This window comes from Podarcis erhardii (genome assembly GCF_964252035.2).
Source record: "Podarcis erhardii genome assembly, chromosome: 4".
Classification (NCBI taxonomy): Eukaryota; Metazoa; Chordata; class Lepidosauria; order Squamata; family Lacertidae; genus Podarcis; species Podarcis erhardii.
Window position 1 is genome coordinate 10,513,882 of NC_138508.1, and position 15,791 is coordinate 10,529,672.

At 42.0% G+C, this 15,791-nt stretch overlaps 1 protein-coding gene across 2 annotated transcripts in view; it reads left to right on the forward strand.

Moving 5' to 3' along the window:
- Positions 1-993: 993 nt before the first annotated feature.
- MYO7A (myosin VIIA) overlaps positions 994-15,791 on the forward strand; it is a 152,073-nt gene continuing 137,275 nt past the window's right edge. Inside the window, exon 1 of one of the 2 annotated variants that reach the window (XM_081860001.1) lies at positions 994-1,040. In XM_081860001.1, coding sequence (XP_081716127.1) covers positions 1,023-1,040 — 18 coding nt within the window. In that variant the 5' untranslated portion in view covers positions 994-1,022. The remainder of the gene's footprint in view (positions 1,041-15,791) is intronic. The other variant, XM_081860002.1, reaches the window with a different exon arrangement.

Here is a 15,791-nt window from a genome sequence, read left to right on the forward strand (position 1 = left end):
AATGGATGCTTTTGAATTCTGGTGCTGGAGGAGACTCTTGAGAGTCCCATGGACTGCAAGAAGATCAAACCTATCCATTCTGAAGAAAATCAGCCCTGAGTGCTCACTGGAAGGACAGATCCTGAAGCTGAGGCTCCAATACTTTGGCCACCTCATGAGAAGAGAAGACTCCCTGGAAAAGACCCTGATGCTGGGAAAGATGGAGGGCACAAGGAGAAGGGGACAACAGAGGACGAGATGGTGGGACAGTGTTCTGAAGCTACCAGCATGTGTTTGACCAAACTGTGGGAGGCAATGGAAGACAGGAATGTCTGGCGTGCTCTGGTTCATGGGGTCACAAAGAGTTGGAAACAACTAAACAACAACAAGGACAATAACACTACACTGGTACCTTGGGTTACATACGCTTCAGGTTACATACGCTTCAGGTTACAGACTCCGCTATCCCAGAACTAGTGCTTCAGGTTAAGATCTTTGCTTCAGGATGAGTGCTCCGGCAGCGCATTTCTTTTAACTGACATCACCTTAATGAAATATAAACATTTAAAAAATGAAATTTCCTTGTTCTTCAAAAGCGCCACATTCTACACCTGACACGCTTCCTCCCCTGAACTCCTGAGAGTCCAAACTATGCACAAAACCCTGCCGTTATTTTGCCCAGTTCCTGCTGTTTCGTTTGCAGCTAGCCTCCTATGTGAGAAACTCCACAAGGAGAATTCATTCTTATCACTGCAGGGAGGCTGTGTGGGTATTAACCTGGTTGCACTTAGAGGATTATCTTCTGCTGTCTAGAACGAAGAGTTCGATAGCTGTCACATTGATAGCGGTGCTTGCTGTTGTTGTTGCTGCTTACGTAGTCAGGGCCAAAGTGTGTGTGTTTGAGAAAACGATGCTTCTTGGCTGATCGTAATCTCGACCTCTCCAAAATGCAAGTGGTAACCAACTAGTCCCTCTGATTCTCTGATTCTTCTTTCTTCCTCAGGTCCACTGGTGGTGACTGCCGATGACTTTACGTAGGAGCCATGGTTATTCTACGGCAGGTAAGTTGCGTGACCGCTCTCTGTTGACAGTGCTAATTTTAAGATACTGTGTTGCTCCCCTGGCTTAAGAAGAAACCTTGTCAGAGATGAGGGGGTGGATAGTTCCCTGGCTATTTTTATGTGACACCCCACCCGTTTCTGGAAGAGGGCAAGTGGACACTTTAATCTCTTGTATCTCATCGGCCTTAGTCCTTGATTGGCTTAAAGGGAATCACTGACGTGTGTTGTGTAGATTAACTAGCTAGGAAGTGTTTGGCATCATGCAAGGAGTAGATTATATCATTCTCAACTGGTTGGAGGGGAAACAGCTATAAAGTAACTACACAGAAGTGATTAGAGAAGATCGCGGGAACTTAACGAGACACCTTGCTGAAAATGCAAAAGGAAAAAGGGGGGAAAGGGAAGTCGATACACCATTCACCTATGGTTTTTTTTTCCAAATAATCTTGCATATGATCCATAATATTTTTTTTTTTTTAAATAATTTTTATTCAATTTTCAATTTTAAAGACAAAACAAACTTACATAAAAAAAAATCAAAACAAAAGTAAAACAAACACAAAACAAAACAAAACACAACCAAATTTTCATCTCCTTCTTTCAATGACTTCCCCGCACTCCCCTGCCCACCTTCCATTTTCACTACATAGCTCAGCAAATTATTTATTAGGTCTCTTAAAAATTATTCAATTCTTTCCTTCCAATTTATCTTTTCCCCCTTTTTAACTTATCATAATTTTACATGTTCCCTTTCCCATATTGGATCTATTCTCCAAGGTCAGCGTAATTTCTCTCCCACAAATTCATCCTTTTTTTTTTTCTTTTTTTTTTAATATTAAATCTAAAATCATAATATTTCAGTTCCAAATCCCAGGTTTTTACCACCCCAAATTCCCCTCCCCCCTGCCCCCGCTTTGCCCCTACCCAAATAGATAAACAACAGTTTTAGCCTGGATTTCTGACATCCGAGGCCTTCAGGCCCCAGTTAGCCTCTCTCCGCCGATTTTGTTTATAGTCCTCTTTGTTGGTCTTCCCTTCTCCATGAAGTTCTGTCAGCAGCTCCTCATATTTTCTTTCTTCCAAATCAAACAAAGACAGTTTTTGACCAAAGACAACAAATCTCCCAAAGTCCAGCCCCAGAAAGAAGTCCCCATTGAACTTGTTCATTCTTTGTTGATTCAATATTCTGATTATTCCAGGGGCTTCTCTCTTCCTCTGGCCCTGCAGATCTGCAATCCCATAGTCATCCTCCTTATTTCTTTGATTCCCAAAAGTTACAGGTTTCTGTTTGCATTCTTGTTGAACTCTTTCTTTTTCTCCTTCCCCCCATAGGATTATCTCTCCTTCTGCAGCTGCAAATTTTTTTTCCACTTGTTTAGTTCCATTGACAGAGTCGTTAAGTTTAAAACTGAAGGTCATCAACTGTTCAGTCATAATTGTGTTCTGTTTTTGCAAGGTTCCCACCAGACAAAACATTTTTTGTATCTCTGCCAGTAATTTTCCTTCAGCAGCCATTGCAATGTCATCAGTTCCCTCCAGAGGGATCTCCATCATGAATCTCACCCAACAGTCAGTTACTTTGTTGTTAAGAATTATTTTGTTTCCAATCAGTTCAATCAATTCAGTTTCAATGTAGCATTTAATCCAGAAAAGCAGTTATAACACAGTTCCACGTTTCGGCTAGTCGTTTGACAGCTCTTTTTGACAGCTGTCAAACTCCTTATTCTGTTTCTCGGGCTCCCACACTGGGCGCTACCCGGGTCTGGGGGGGTCAACTTAAAAAGCAAAACCCCCGGAATTCCTCTTTCTTCCACTCCTGCTCAAATTACTTCTTAATTCAGTTTGTGAAAGTTCTCCGTTTAAGCACCAAAGTCTTTCCGACCTGGTGCTATCTCTTTGCTTTAAATCTTTTGGTGGGGAGGGGGAGTGCGGACTTCCTTTTTAACACGTCCCCCCGATCATACTCGAATTCGTAAATAAGAAACTTTTAGTGCCGAAATTTCCTTTTACTCACGGGTTACATTTTCAGTCCAAATTTTAAGAAGAAAGACAGCGCTCTCCGGTCATGGCTCGCGGCTTCGCTCCGCCAAGGCAGCGATCGACTCTCAGCACCACGCCACTCTCCGGTCCACTCCGTAGCCTTTAAAAAGGCTCTTCGCGGGTCAGGGAGGGCGCTTAAGGTGCCCACCGAGTCACCATGTCCGCAGGCTTCCGCGCCTGCGGTTTCTAAGGGTCCCCGTGTCGCCGGCACGGCAAGACCCGTCCTTAGCGGAGCCGACTCCCTCCGGAGCTCAGAGGGAGTCCGCCATTACCCGTTCGCGCTATCCCGGAAGTCATATGATCCATAATATAAGAGGCATTCATACAGATTTAGATCTCCTCTGGTGTGCAATTGTTTATATTTGGAAATTAGTCAGACATCAGAGAAAATTGATATCGTTCACGATGTGGGCAGTGCAGTTCCTCTATAGCATTAACAGAGATCGAAAGCAATTCCCATTGTGAAGGAATCTGGGGAAATAGCCATCATAAATTTGCTGGAGCTGGGAAACTGGGATGGCTCCTGTAAATCCCAGACTGTCCCTGGAAAATAGGGAGACTTGGAGGGTCTGTGGGTTCTTTGTTTTCAAGGGAACAGTGTGCAAGTTATGTTACGTACAGTTGAGCTTCAAGGAAAACACAGCCTGTGTCACTTTAAAATAAGATATTGGAACACTTTAGATCATTTGCACATACACAGAAAATAGCAGCAACACATGGAGATCTGCACTGATTGTTGCAATGCCTCCCAAATCATTATTATTCTATGATTATAAGATTATTGTAGAATCTTAAAAGTAAAGGTAAAGGAACCCCTGACCATTAGGTCCAGTCGTGGCTGACTCTGGGGTTGCGGCGCTCATCTCGCTTTATTGGCCGAGGGAGCCGGCGTGCAGCTTCCGGGTCATGTTGTCAGCATGACTAAGCCGTTTCTGGCGAACCAGAGCAGCACATGGAAACGCCGTTTCCCTTCCCGCCAGAGCGGCACCTATTTATCTACTTGCACTTTGACGTGCTTTCGAACTGCTAGGTTGGCAGGAGCTGGGACCGAGCAACGGGAGCTCACCCCGTCGTGGGGATTCGAACCGCCGACCTTCTGATTGGCAAGTCCTAGGCTCTGTGGTTTAACCCACAGCACCACCCACGTCCCTTATAGAATCTTAAAAGGCTGTAAAAACTTTACAAGGGGCTGTGACTCTCACAAGGGGATGCTGTGTTTCAGAAATTGGCCACTACCCTGCTGAAGAAAGTTGTGATGCAATCTCAGTTTGTATCAGCTCTTGTCATAAAAGGAGGGGAAAGCCGAGCTTTGTCTGAGGAAGAGAAAGCTCTCAAAGAGCTAAGAGAACCTATCTGCTCATTCCAGCATCTTTTCCCTTCCGCATTGTAAGTTTAAAGAGAAGCAAATATTGTTGGGCAGAGGGAAGGTCTGTTGAGAGCCAGAGCTTATCATCTTTAGCGGCTGGCAAATTGGTTGTGGCAACCTGCTTTCTTTTCATTTTTTATTTTTTTATTTATAAAATTTTCAAATTTAACAATAAATAATAATAATAATAAAAAACATTCCATTTGAATTATACATCCAAATCTAATCTTTCCACTTTCAGACTTCCTTCAGTCTATCTGGAAATTTTCATGTTTTCACAATTATTCACATTTCTTGCATCTATATTGTTTTGTTTTTTAACCAAATTAATCTTAACAATTATTATAAAACAACATTTCTTTCCATTCTTATCCCAGAGCTTCTTGAAAACCTACAAACGTTAATTGACCTTCACATATATTCTTAATATACTCTGTAAATTTATCCCAGTCCTCGGTAAATCTCTGGTCTCGCCGGTTCCGAATTCTGCCCGTTAGCTTGTCTAATTCTGCGTATTCCATCAACTTCATTCTCCATTCTTCTTTCGTTGGGATTTCTTCCTGTTTCCATTTTTGTGCCACCAAATTCTTGCCGCTGTTACTGCATATAAAAACAACTTCTCATCCTTCTTTTTTATGTCATTTCCTAGTATTCCTAACAGAAAAGTTTCTGGTTTTTTAACAAAGGTATATTTCAACATTTTTTTTCAATTCATTATAAATCATTTCCCAGAAACCTTTCATTTTTTTTACATTCCCACCACATATGATAGAATGTTCCTTCTTTCTCCTGACATTTCCAACATTTATTACTCATTTTATACATCTTTCCAAGTTTTACTGGTGTAACATACCATCTATATAACATTTTATAACATTTTCTTTTATTGTAGTACATGCAGTAAATTTCATTCCTTCTTTCCACAATCTTATCCAATCATCAAATTGAATATTATAACCAAAGTCTTTGGCCCACTGAATCATTGCAGCTTTAACCTCTTCATCCTTAGTATGCCACTCAAGTAGTAATTTATACATTTTTGATAAAATTTTAACATCATTATTCACAATTTCTTTTTGAAATCTAGATTTTTCATCTTGAAAACCTCTTTCCAGCATCTCTTTTTTAAACATCGCATTCAGTTGGAAGTAGTGTAACCAATCAAACACATACTCTTTAACTTCATCATATGGCTTCAATTTCCATTTATTTCCTTCTTTTATGATTAAATTCTCATATGTAATCCAGCTCTCCGTCATATTGATCTTCTTAACACTCATTACCTCCAATGGCGACAGCCAATATGGAGTTTTAAACTCTAATAAATTTTTGTACCTATTCCATACTTCCATCAGCGGACCTCGGAAAATGTGATTTTCAAAACCTTTATGCACTCTTTTTTTCTCATACCATAAATATGCGTGCCAACCAAATCTATTATCATATCCTTCTAGATCCAAAAGTTCTGAATTTTCCAACTTTATCCATTCTTTCACCCAGCAAAGACATGCAGCCTCAAAATATAACTTTAGGTCTGGCAGGGCAAAGCCTCCTCTATCTTATATTTTATTCTAAAATATAAAATCTTATATTTTATTCTAGGCTTCTTGCCCTGCCAGACATATCTTGATAATGCTCTTTGTCATTCTTAAAATATCGTAACACCTTTAATTATTGGTACTGATTGAAATAAAAACAACATTTTTGGTAGCACATTCATTTTTACCATTGCAATTCTTCCCCAAAATGACAATTTCATTCTTCCCCACACTTCCAGGTCCTTCCTAATTTTATTCCAAACTGGTACGTAATTATTTTGAAAAAGATCAATACACTTGGGAGTTAATATAATCCCAAGATATTTAACTTTCTTAACCACTTCCATATCTGTTTGTTGCTGAATTCTTTCTATTATCTCTTGGTCCATATTTTTAACCATTATTTTCGTTTTACTCTTATTTAATTTGAATCCGGCAACTTGTCCAAATTGCTCTATCTCTTCTAACACTTTGCTAATACTTTTAATAGGGTCTTCTATTGTTATAACCAAATCATCAGCAAAGGCTTTTACCTTATATTCCTTGCAACCAACTGTCACACATTTTATTAAATCGTTACTTCTTAACGCTCTCAACAAGACTTCCAGGACCGATATGAATAACAATGGTGATAAGGGACACCCTTGTCTTGTACCCTTGGTTATAGCAATATCATCTGTCAGTACATTATTAACAATTAATTTTGCTCTTTGTTCAGAATATATTGCCTTTACACCATTTACAAATGAATGACCCATCTCCATAAATTCCAGATTCTGTAACATAAATTCCCAAGAAATGTTATCAAATGCCTTTTCCGCATCAACAAATATCAACATCGCTTGCTTATCTTTCTTATTAGTCAGATATTCTATTATATTTATTATATTATCTTTCATCTGCCTCCCTGGCAGGAATCCTGTTTGGTCCTTATGTATCAATTCCTTTAATGCCTTTTTCATTCTATTTGCCAAGATGTTAGCAAATATTTTATAGTCATTATTCAATAGTGAAATTGGCCTATAATTCTTAACTTGAGTCAAATCTGAATCCTGCTTGGGAATTAATGTTATATATGCTTCTTTCCATGTGTCCTTCTTTCAAAATGTTGTTCATAACTTCTACCAACGGTACAAGTAAGATGTCTTTCATTTCTTTGTAGTATCTTGCACCAAATCCATCCGGTCCCGGAGTCTTCCCACTTTTTGATTCTTTTATAGCCATTTTAACTTCTTCTATTCCAATTGGTTCATTCAATATATTTTTATTTGTCACTGGGATCTTTTGCAGCCCTTTCTTCTTTAAATAATCTTCTATCATCTTTATCTTAGATTTCTCTTTTCTTTTATATAGATCTCTATAGAAGTCCACAAATCCTTTCCTTATTCCTTTCGGATTCTCAATGTCTTGGTCTTCTACTTTAATCTTTTTAATTATATTTTGTTCTTTCCTTTTTTTTTAAAAAAAAAGTGGCAACCTGCTTTCTGGGTAAACAAAGAGAGGAGGAACGGGTGAGGAGCAAAGGGGCTGTAAAAACTGTGGCCTCTCTGTGTGTGTGTGTTTTATGGTACTGCTGGGCTGCATTAAAGGATCACAACATTTGTCTGCGATACAGCTTTACCATATTTTTCGCTCTATAAGACGCACCTTGACCATAAGACGCACCTAGTTTTTAGAGGGGGGAAGCAAGAAAAAAAATATTCTGCGCAGAGCATGTAAGTGGCTCTCACTTTTCTTGCTTTAAACCCTTCCGTCCCTCCTCCCGCTTCACTGAGAAGCCAGGAGAGCAAGAGCGATAGCTGCGTAGCGCCTCTTCTGCTGGCTGCCCAGCAAATCGGGATGAGGGACGATAGAGAGCCCTTACAAGGGAGCGCTGAGCAGAGGCTCTTGCTGGCTTTTCTGGGAGGTGGGGGAAGGGACAGAGGGCAGCCTGTCAGTCCCTTCCCCCACCTCCTGGAAAAGTCCCCAAGAGCTGCGCTCCCTTTAAAGAGCCGCACGGAGCATATGTGGGGACTTGGGGCTCTTGGGGGCTTTTCCCTAAGGAGGGAGAAGGGACTGACGGGCTGCCCTTCTCCCTCCTGGGGGAAAAGCCCCCAAGAGCCACACACACGCTCCGCGCGGCTCTTTAAAGGGAGCGCTGAGCAGAGCCTCCCGCCTGCATTCGCTCCATAAGACGCACACACATTTCCCCTTACTTTTTAGGAAGGGGAAAGTGCATCTTATGGTGTGAAAAATACGGTAGTTCAAGACCAGGTGAATGGTTCAGTCTGGGGGGGAAAGAACTAAAAACTCTGTTTTGCAACCCCTTCGTTTACCTCTGAGTTATGTACCAGCTGGGTATTTGACACCTGTTAAACTAGCAAGAATGAACAGGATGAGTAGTAAGACATGTTGGAAATGCAAAGATAAAGACGGAGATTTTGACCACATGTGGTGGACATGTGAGAAAATGAAACAGTTTTGGGAACAGAAACGATGCCTTATGAGGAACGGCTAAGGGAGCTGGGCATGTTTAACCTGGAGAAGAGGAGGTTAAGGGGTGATATGATAGCCATGTTCAAATATATAAAAGGATGTCACATAGAGGAGGGAGAAAGGTTGTTTTCTGCTGCTCCAGAGAAGCGGACACAGAGCAATGGTTCCAAACTACAAGAAAGAAGATTCCACCTAAACATTAGGAAGAACTTCTTGACAGTAAGAGCTGTTCGACAGTGGAATTTGCTGCCAAGGAGTGTGGTGGAGTCTCCTTCTTTGGAGGTCTTTAAGCAGAGGCTTGACAGCCATATGTCAGGAGTGCTCTGATGGTGTTTCCTGCTTGGCAGGGGGTTGGACTCGATGGCCCTTGTGGTCTCTTCCAACTCTATGATTCTATTATTCTATGATTCTATAACGAATTGAAAAAGAGATTTAAATACACTTTCCCGAAAAAGCAGGAAGCTTTCTTGTTAGGCTTGATGGGAGAGGAAATAGAAAAAGCAGATCAAAGGTTATTTATTTATGTATGTATGCTATGACTGCTGCCAGAACTTTGTTAGCCCCAAAATGGAAAGTACCAGAATTACCAACAATAGAGAGGTGGCAGACGAAGATGGTTGATTATGCGGAACTAGCAAAACTGACCTGTAGGACCTGAAATCAGGAGGAAGCAAAATTCCAAAAAGATTGGAGTAAATTTATGGAGTACATAAGTAATAAATGTAGAAATTTGAAGACTCTGGCAGGACTGAAATAAATCTTATGACATAGACAGGATTGGATACAATAAGAAACCGTGGAAAAGTAACTGACATAAGAAAACCTGTTGAAGGGAGGGGAGGAAGTCAATGCTCAGCAGAGTGTGGGGAAGGAATGTGGGTAAATGATTGTTGAATTTTACTGTATTTTCTTTGTTTGTATTCAATGAAACACCAATAAAAAGAATATTTTTTAAAAAAGAGTTATGTACCAGCTGTAGCTCCATAGTAAACGAAAGTGTTGCATGCAGATGGGTCTCAGATCTCATCCCAGTCAAAGGGTAGGGTAGGAGGAGACAGGAAGGACCCTCTCTCTGCCTGAGAGCCTGGAGACATTCTGCCAGTCAGAGGAGCCCTCCAGATACATTTGGACTACAACTCCCATCATTGCTTACCACTGGTGACTCTGGCTAGGGCTGATGGGAGTTGTAGTCCATCATTTTCCTGAGGCCCCCATGTTTTCTGCCCCCGAAGGAGCCTAGACCATGGGTAGGCAAACTAAGGCTCAGGGGTCGGATCCGGCCCAATCGCCTTCTCAATCCAGCCCGCAGACAGTCCAGGATTCAGTGTGTTTTTACATGAGTAGAATGTGTTCTCTTATTTAAAATGCATTTCTGGGTTATTTGTGGGGCATGGGAATTTGTTCATTATTTTCCTTCAAAATATAGTTCCCCCACAAGGTCTAAGGGACAGTGGACCGGCCCCCTGCTGAAAAAGTTTGCTGACCCTGGCCTAGACCGACTTAGATGGAATATTGTTTTGTTCTGATAGAAAGCAGCTTTCTGTGTTCCTTCCCTTCAGTACTTGGACTTGGTCTAAGACCCTACCTGCCTGCTCACTGTCTTGCCGGAGTATTACATGCTCTGATTATATCCTGCTTGGACTACTGCAATGCGCTCTACGTGGGGCTACCTTTGAAGGTGACCCAGTAACTATAACTAACAAAGCTGCCAGACTGATGACTGTGAGCGGCTGCCAGGACCATATAACACCAGTCCTGAAAGACCGACATTGGCTCCCAGTACATTTCCAAGCACAATTCAAAGTGTTGGGTCACAACCTGCAGTGCCGCATCTGCGCACGCACGGGTCGCAATTCGGTGCTACTGCGCATGCGCCAAAACCCGAAAATAACGTGCTTCAGGTCCGACACGGTGCGCAACCCAAAATTGCGCAACACGAAGTGTCTGTAACCCGAGGTATATCTGTAATAAAAAAAGTCACATACATGAAACCAATTCTAATCTGAGATACCGAGATTTAAGAAGGCTTGTCAAAACACAATAAACCCAACACAACATCAGAGAACCCGCACAACTGTTCTGTTTGAGTTATTGGATGGAGTAACTCTCATCGACAGTTGCCAAGTACTACAAGATAAAAGCCAGCACTTTTCTAACAATTGTATCTTGCTCTTTGTTTACAGAGCTCATAATGGCTCAGGTGGCAACTCTCAAATTAGAACAATCCAAGCAAGTTGTGTGTGTGCCCTTGCGCCAGGAGGGGCACCCATAGCTCAGTCGTAGGACACTTGCTTGGAATGCAGAAGAGTCCAGATTCAATAAGAGCCTAAAAAGGGCCTGTTGGATGAGGCCAATGTCCTACCTAGTCCAGAATCTTGTTCTCACAGGGGCCAACCAGAAGCCCACCTGCGATTCCCACCAAAAGGCCTTTTCTGTGGTGGCTCCATAACCTTGGAATGCTCTCCCCAAAGAGACTCACCAGGCGCCATCATTACATGTCTTTATTTTTTTAAAAAAAATATTTATGATTTTCAGTTACATACTTTCAACAGTTTTACAGTCATTTTAACATTTCAAAACTCCCTTCCTCCTCTTTCTGCGGTTCCTTAAACTTATTTCTATCATTTCCTGCATATTCTAAATTAAGTCATTCTTTTATTCATCTTCTTTAACTATATACTCTTATGAAACTGCAGGTTATTACAATAATCCTACCAATGTCCTTATCTCTTTACAATTTGTTTCCATTCTTTTATTAAAAAAAAAAGTTTGTTATCTTGATTGCTTACTTTTCCGGCAAGTTTCGCCCTTTCTGCATAGCCCATAAGTTTTTGTATCCATTCTTCTTTCGACGGGACTTCTTCTTCTTTCCATTTTTGGGCAAATAACATTTTTGCCGCTGTAGTCGCATACATAAATAAATTTCTATACTGTTTAGGTAGTTCCACCCCTATAATTCCCAGAAGAAAAAATTCTGGGTTGTTTTTTTAAAAAACAAATGTTATTTTAAACATCTTTTTAAATTCATTATCATCATTACATGTCTTTAGGCATCAGGCAAAAACATTCCTCTTTACCCAGGCCTATGGCTTTTAAATCTATTAAATCCTGTGTAAGTGTGGAATGTCATCAATTATTTTATTATTTGTCTGTCTGTCAGTATGATTTTTATTCTGTTTTTATTATTGATGTACTGTAATGTGGTTTTAATGTTGTACACCTGGATTCTTTTGATAGAAGGCGGTACATAAATTGAAATAATAATAATAATAATAATAATAATAATAATAATACTCAAAATACTGGAATTAATGGGCATAGCTTAGACCTGCTCATTAATTTCAATGAGTTACCGGTATCTCTGAGTAAAAACTAGTGGAATACAGTGGAACCTCAATTCCCAAATGCCTCTGTGGTCATACGTTTCGGTTTTCGAACACTGAAGACCCAGAAGTAAATGCTTCCGTTTTTTGAATGTTTTCCGGAACCCGAACATGAGACGCGGCTGTTGCTGAGTGCCAGAAGCTCTTGCAACCAATGGGAAGCCGCATCTCCGCTTTTGAAGGTTTCAGAAGCCAAACGGGCTTCCGGAACGGATGTCGTTCAAGAACTGAGGTACCACTGTACCACACCATATATCTAAATGTCTAAAAACCCTTGGGTGAACCTATTGTCATTGATGGCTGAGTGACATTTACGCCCCATGTGACAGGACATGTTCAGTTTTCTTCTTCTTCTTCTTCTTCTTCTTCTTCTTCTTCTTCTTCTTCTTCTGCAATCACTTGTAGCCGAGTAAGATTATCTTCCATGAACATGGTTTTAACAATGAATCCATAAGTGACTGTGGAGGCCAATTCTGGATCCACACGTCCTTCCACAGTGGGGACATTGGTTTTCGGGCGGGAGTTGATCACGGTGAGGGTTTGCCAAGCGTGCCTTCCTCTTAGCACATTTCTCCCTTGCGTCCTGAGTTCGAGTGTCTTCGAAGCCCCCAACACCTTTGGTAAAGGCTGTTCTCCAAGTGGAGCGCTCGCAGACCAGTGTTTCCCAGTTGTCAGTGTTTATACCACATTTTTTAAAATTTGCATTGAGACAGGTTTAACTCTTTTGTTGACCACCAGCATTACGCTGTCCATTTTTAAGTTCGGAATAGAGTAGTTGCTTTGGAAGACGATCATCAGGCATCCGCACAACATGACCAGTCCAACAAAGTTGATGTTGAAGAATCATAGCTTCAACACTGGTGATCTTTGCTTCTTCCAGTACACTGGCATTAGTTCACATGTCTTCCCAAGTGATGCGTAAAATTTTTCAGAGACACAGTTGATGGAATCTTTTGAGGAGTTGGAGATGGCGTTTATAAGTGGTCCATGTTTCACAGGCATACAGCAAGGTCAGTAGCACAATAGCTTTGTAAACAAGCATTCTGGTTTCCCTGCAAATGTCCCAATCCTCAAACACTCTGAATTTCAATCAGGAGAAAGCCGCACTTGCAGAGCTCAGGCGATGCTGGATTTCAGCATCAATATCGGCCCTTGTGGGAAGATAAGACCACCAAGTGCTTTTGGGTGAGTGAGGGGCGTGAAGCAAGGCAGCAATTACTGCTGGCCTCCCAGACATCATCGCCACGACTGTGAGCTCTCCCTCATAAATCACACGCTCCGCAAGCTGTTGTCCATTCTTGTCTTGTACTGGATTGATGTCCAAATCTGGAAGCTTCTCTGGATGGCAGTAAACAGGGCCACAAACGGCACTCTGAGTGCCTGCCGGATGGTCCATTTGCATATAGATTGAAATGTGAATCACTTGGGCCTACTCATTAGCTGGAGGGATTGAGGCGTTTGGCATTTTTAATGGCATCCGCTGTCAGGATCCTGGCCATCAAATGGATTTACGAGGCAATTAATGCCTCCACAGTGGGGGCGATGGGGCAATGAAGATTCAGGTTGGGGGGAGAGGTGGGTGTCTTGTGTATCCTCCAACATTTCTCTGGTGAAAATAGGAACGTCCTGTTCCACAGTGATGATTTTACTATTTATACCCCACACATCTGACTGGGTTGCCCTAGCCACGCTGAGCAGCTTCCAACATATATGAAAACATAATAAAACATTTTTTTAAAACTTCCCTATACAGGATTGCACTGTCAAACACGGCCGCTTAACAGCAGCAACAATATGGTTCAAAATGAAGCCTGTCTTCATGTATTGTTTCTTATGTTCCAACTTTCAAAGTTTTGAATTTCTTATGCTATGCATCTCAGCAGCAATATAGCATTAACAAACTACTGCCACAGGGCCAGACAGAGAGACCTGGAGATCTGAATTTGTCCTCCAGGCTTGAGATTCCCTATTCTGGGACTAGATCATACTGACTCTCAGTAGAGTGTGTGCTCTGACATTCCCAACCCCGCCACATAATTTGGCGTCCGGTGGGTACCCAAATATGCCTGGTGGGCCACACTCAGCTTAGTGAGTCACTACTATGTTTCCAAGCACAATTCAAAGTGTTGGTGCTGACTTTTAAAGCCCTAAACGGCCTCGGCCCAGTAGACCTGAAGGAGCGTCTCCACCCCCATTGTTCAGCCCAGACACTGAGGTCCAGCTCCGAGGGCCTTCTGGCGGTTCCCTCCCTGCGAGAAGTGAGGTTACAGGGAACCAGGCAGAGGGCATTCTTGGTGGTGGCGCCCACCCTGTGAAATGCCCTCCCATCAGATGTCAAGGAAATAAACAACTATCTGACTTTTAGAAAACATCTGAAGGCAGTCCTGTTTAGGGAAGTTTTTAAATGCTTGATGTTTTATCCTGTTTTAATATTCTGTTGGGAGCCACCCAGAATGACTGAGGAAACCCAGCCAGATGGGCGGGGTATATATAAAAAATATATTATTAAATTATTGCTAAAGATGCACAAACCAGTCCATTTTGGTTCTCTCTCGTTCTTCCAAACTTAAATCCAGTTTCCCACATTCCTGCAGATTTTTCTTTATTAATTCCTCTTGAAAGTTTGTTAGCGTTCTAGTGTGAATTTCTCCTAATATACACATTCCATGCTGGTTTGATTAATTTGCATATTCTAAAAAGAAATTCCTTCCACTACGATGCATTTCTGTCTGATACATTCACTAATAGGTATGTTATTATGCACCGGTCCTCCTAATACAATGCGTTTTGTGCAAATCACTTGATTGGAGAACAGCGTCCCCCAAAATTCAGCGGAGTATGAATTTTGAAGGATGGTTGGGGGTTGTTTTTTGGGTCTGATTCGCAAGAGAGGTGACAATCAGGGACTTCCTCATTAAAATGCAAACGAGATCTGAGTTATCCCAGCATCTCAAAATGCCCGGCACCCCCCTCCTGCTGATTTCACCAGCACAGAATGGAGAGCTTTTCTTCTCCCAGCCAAATGGCCTCTTTTGCACAGCCAGGCCAAATGGAATGTGAATGATTTATGGCCGTTTGCCAAGGAAGAGGGCAAGGCCCATTTTATGGCCTGTGCCACCCACCACCAATGCCTTTCTCTGGGTCACAGGCTGCAGTTTCACGACCCACAAATCACTCCCTGGAAGGCGGCTTCCGCGTAGATTTATTGCAAGGGGGAGGGGGCTCATTTTGCAGCGAAGCAGGCGACTGTTCTTATCTGACCATAATATCACCTGCCAGAAGATGCTATCAGTTATGTTGACATTCTCCACGTCCTTCCTTCAGGGGGGCTGGGTTGGTGCTAGAGGAGGAGCCATAGAACAAGAACTACTGTGCGTATTTTGCCAAGATAATGTCATTGCGAATCTATACATGCTCAGTTGTTGTTTTACAATATGGTGTGGGAGTCTTTCATTTATTTATTTATTATTGTTAACGGAGAAATCTGAGGGCTCTCTTGGACCAAAAACAAGGACACCAGCCAGGAATACCAGAGCAAAACAGCAGCCAGTAGGCTTGGTCTTTATTGAAGACTGTCGCGACAGGACTCTCACCTGCCACAAGGTGGAACAAGATGGAAGCCCCGAACAAAAGAGCCCCCAAACTTTTATTAGCTGCTAATCCCCATGTTACACCCCCCAAACTACATCACTCATACATCACGGTTACATCATGAAAGGGGAAGTCTGGTGGCAGTAATCTGAGCATCCTGGACCCTGCCCCATGGTTCTCCTTGCCCTCCACCAAACACCCATCAAGTGTAACAAAAGAGATCTTTACATTTCCCTGTTTCCCAGCCAAGTTAATCACACCCTTTTGTCTTCATCGGGGTTTGTTATTTCTGGAATGGCTACCTGTCTGGCACTCAGCTATCAGGATGCCAGGGATTATCACTCAGGCAGAGGGGCTG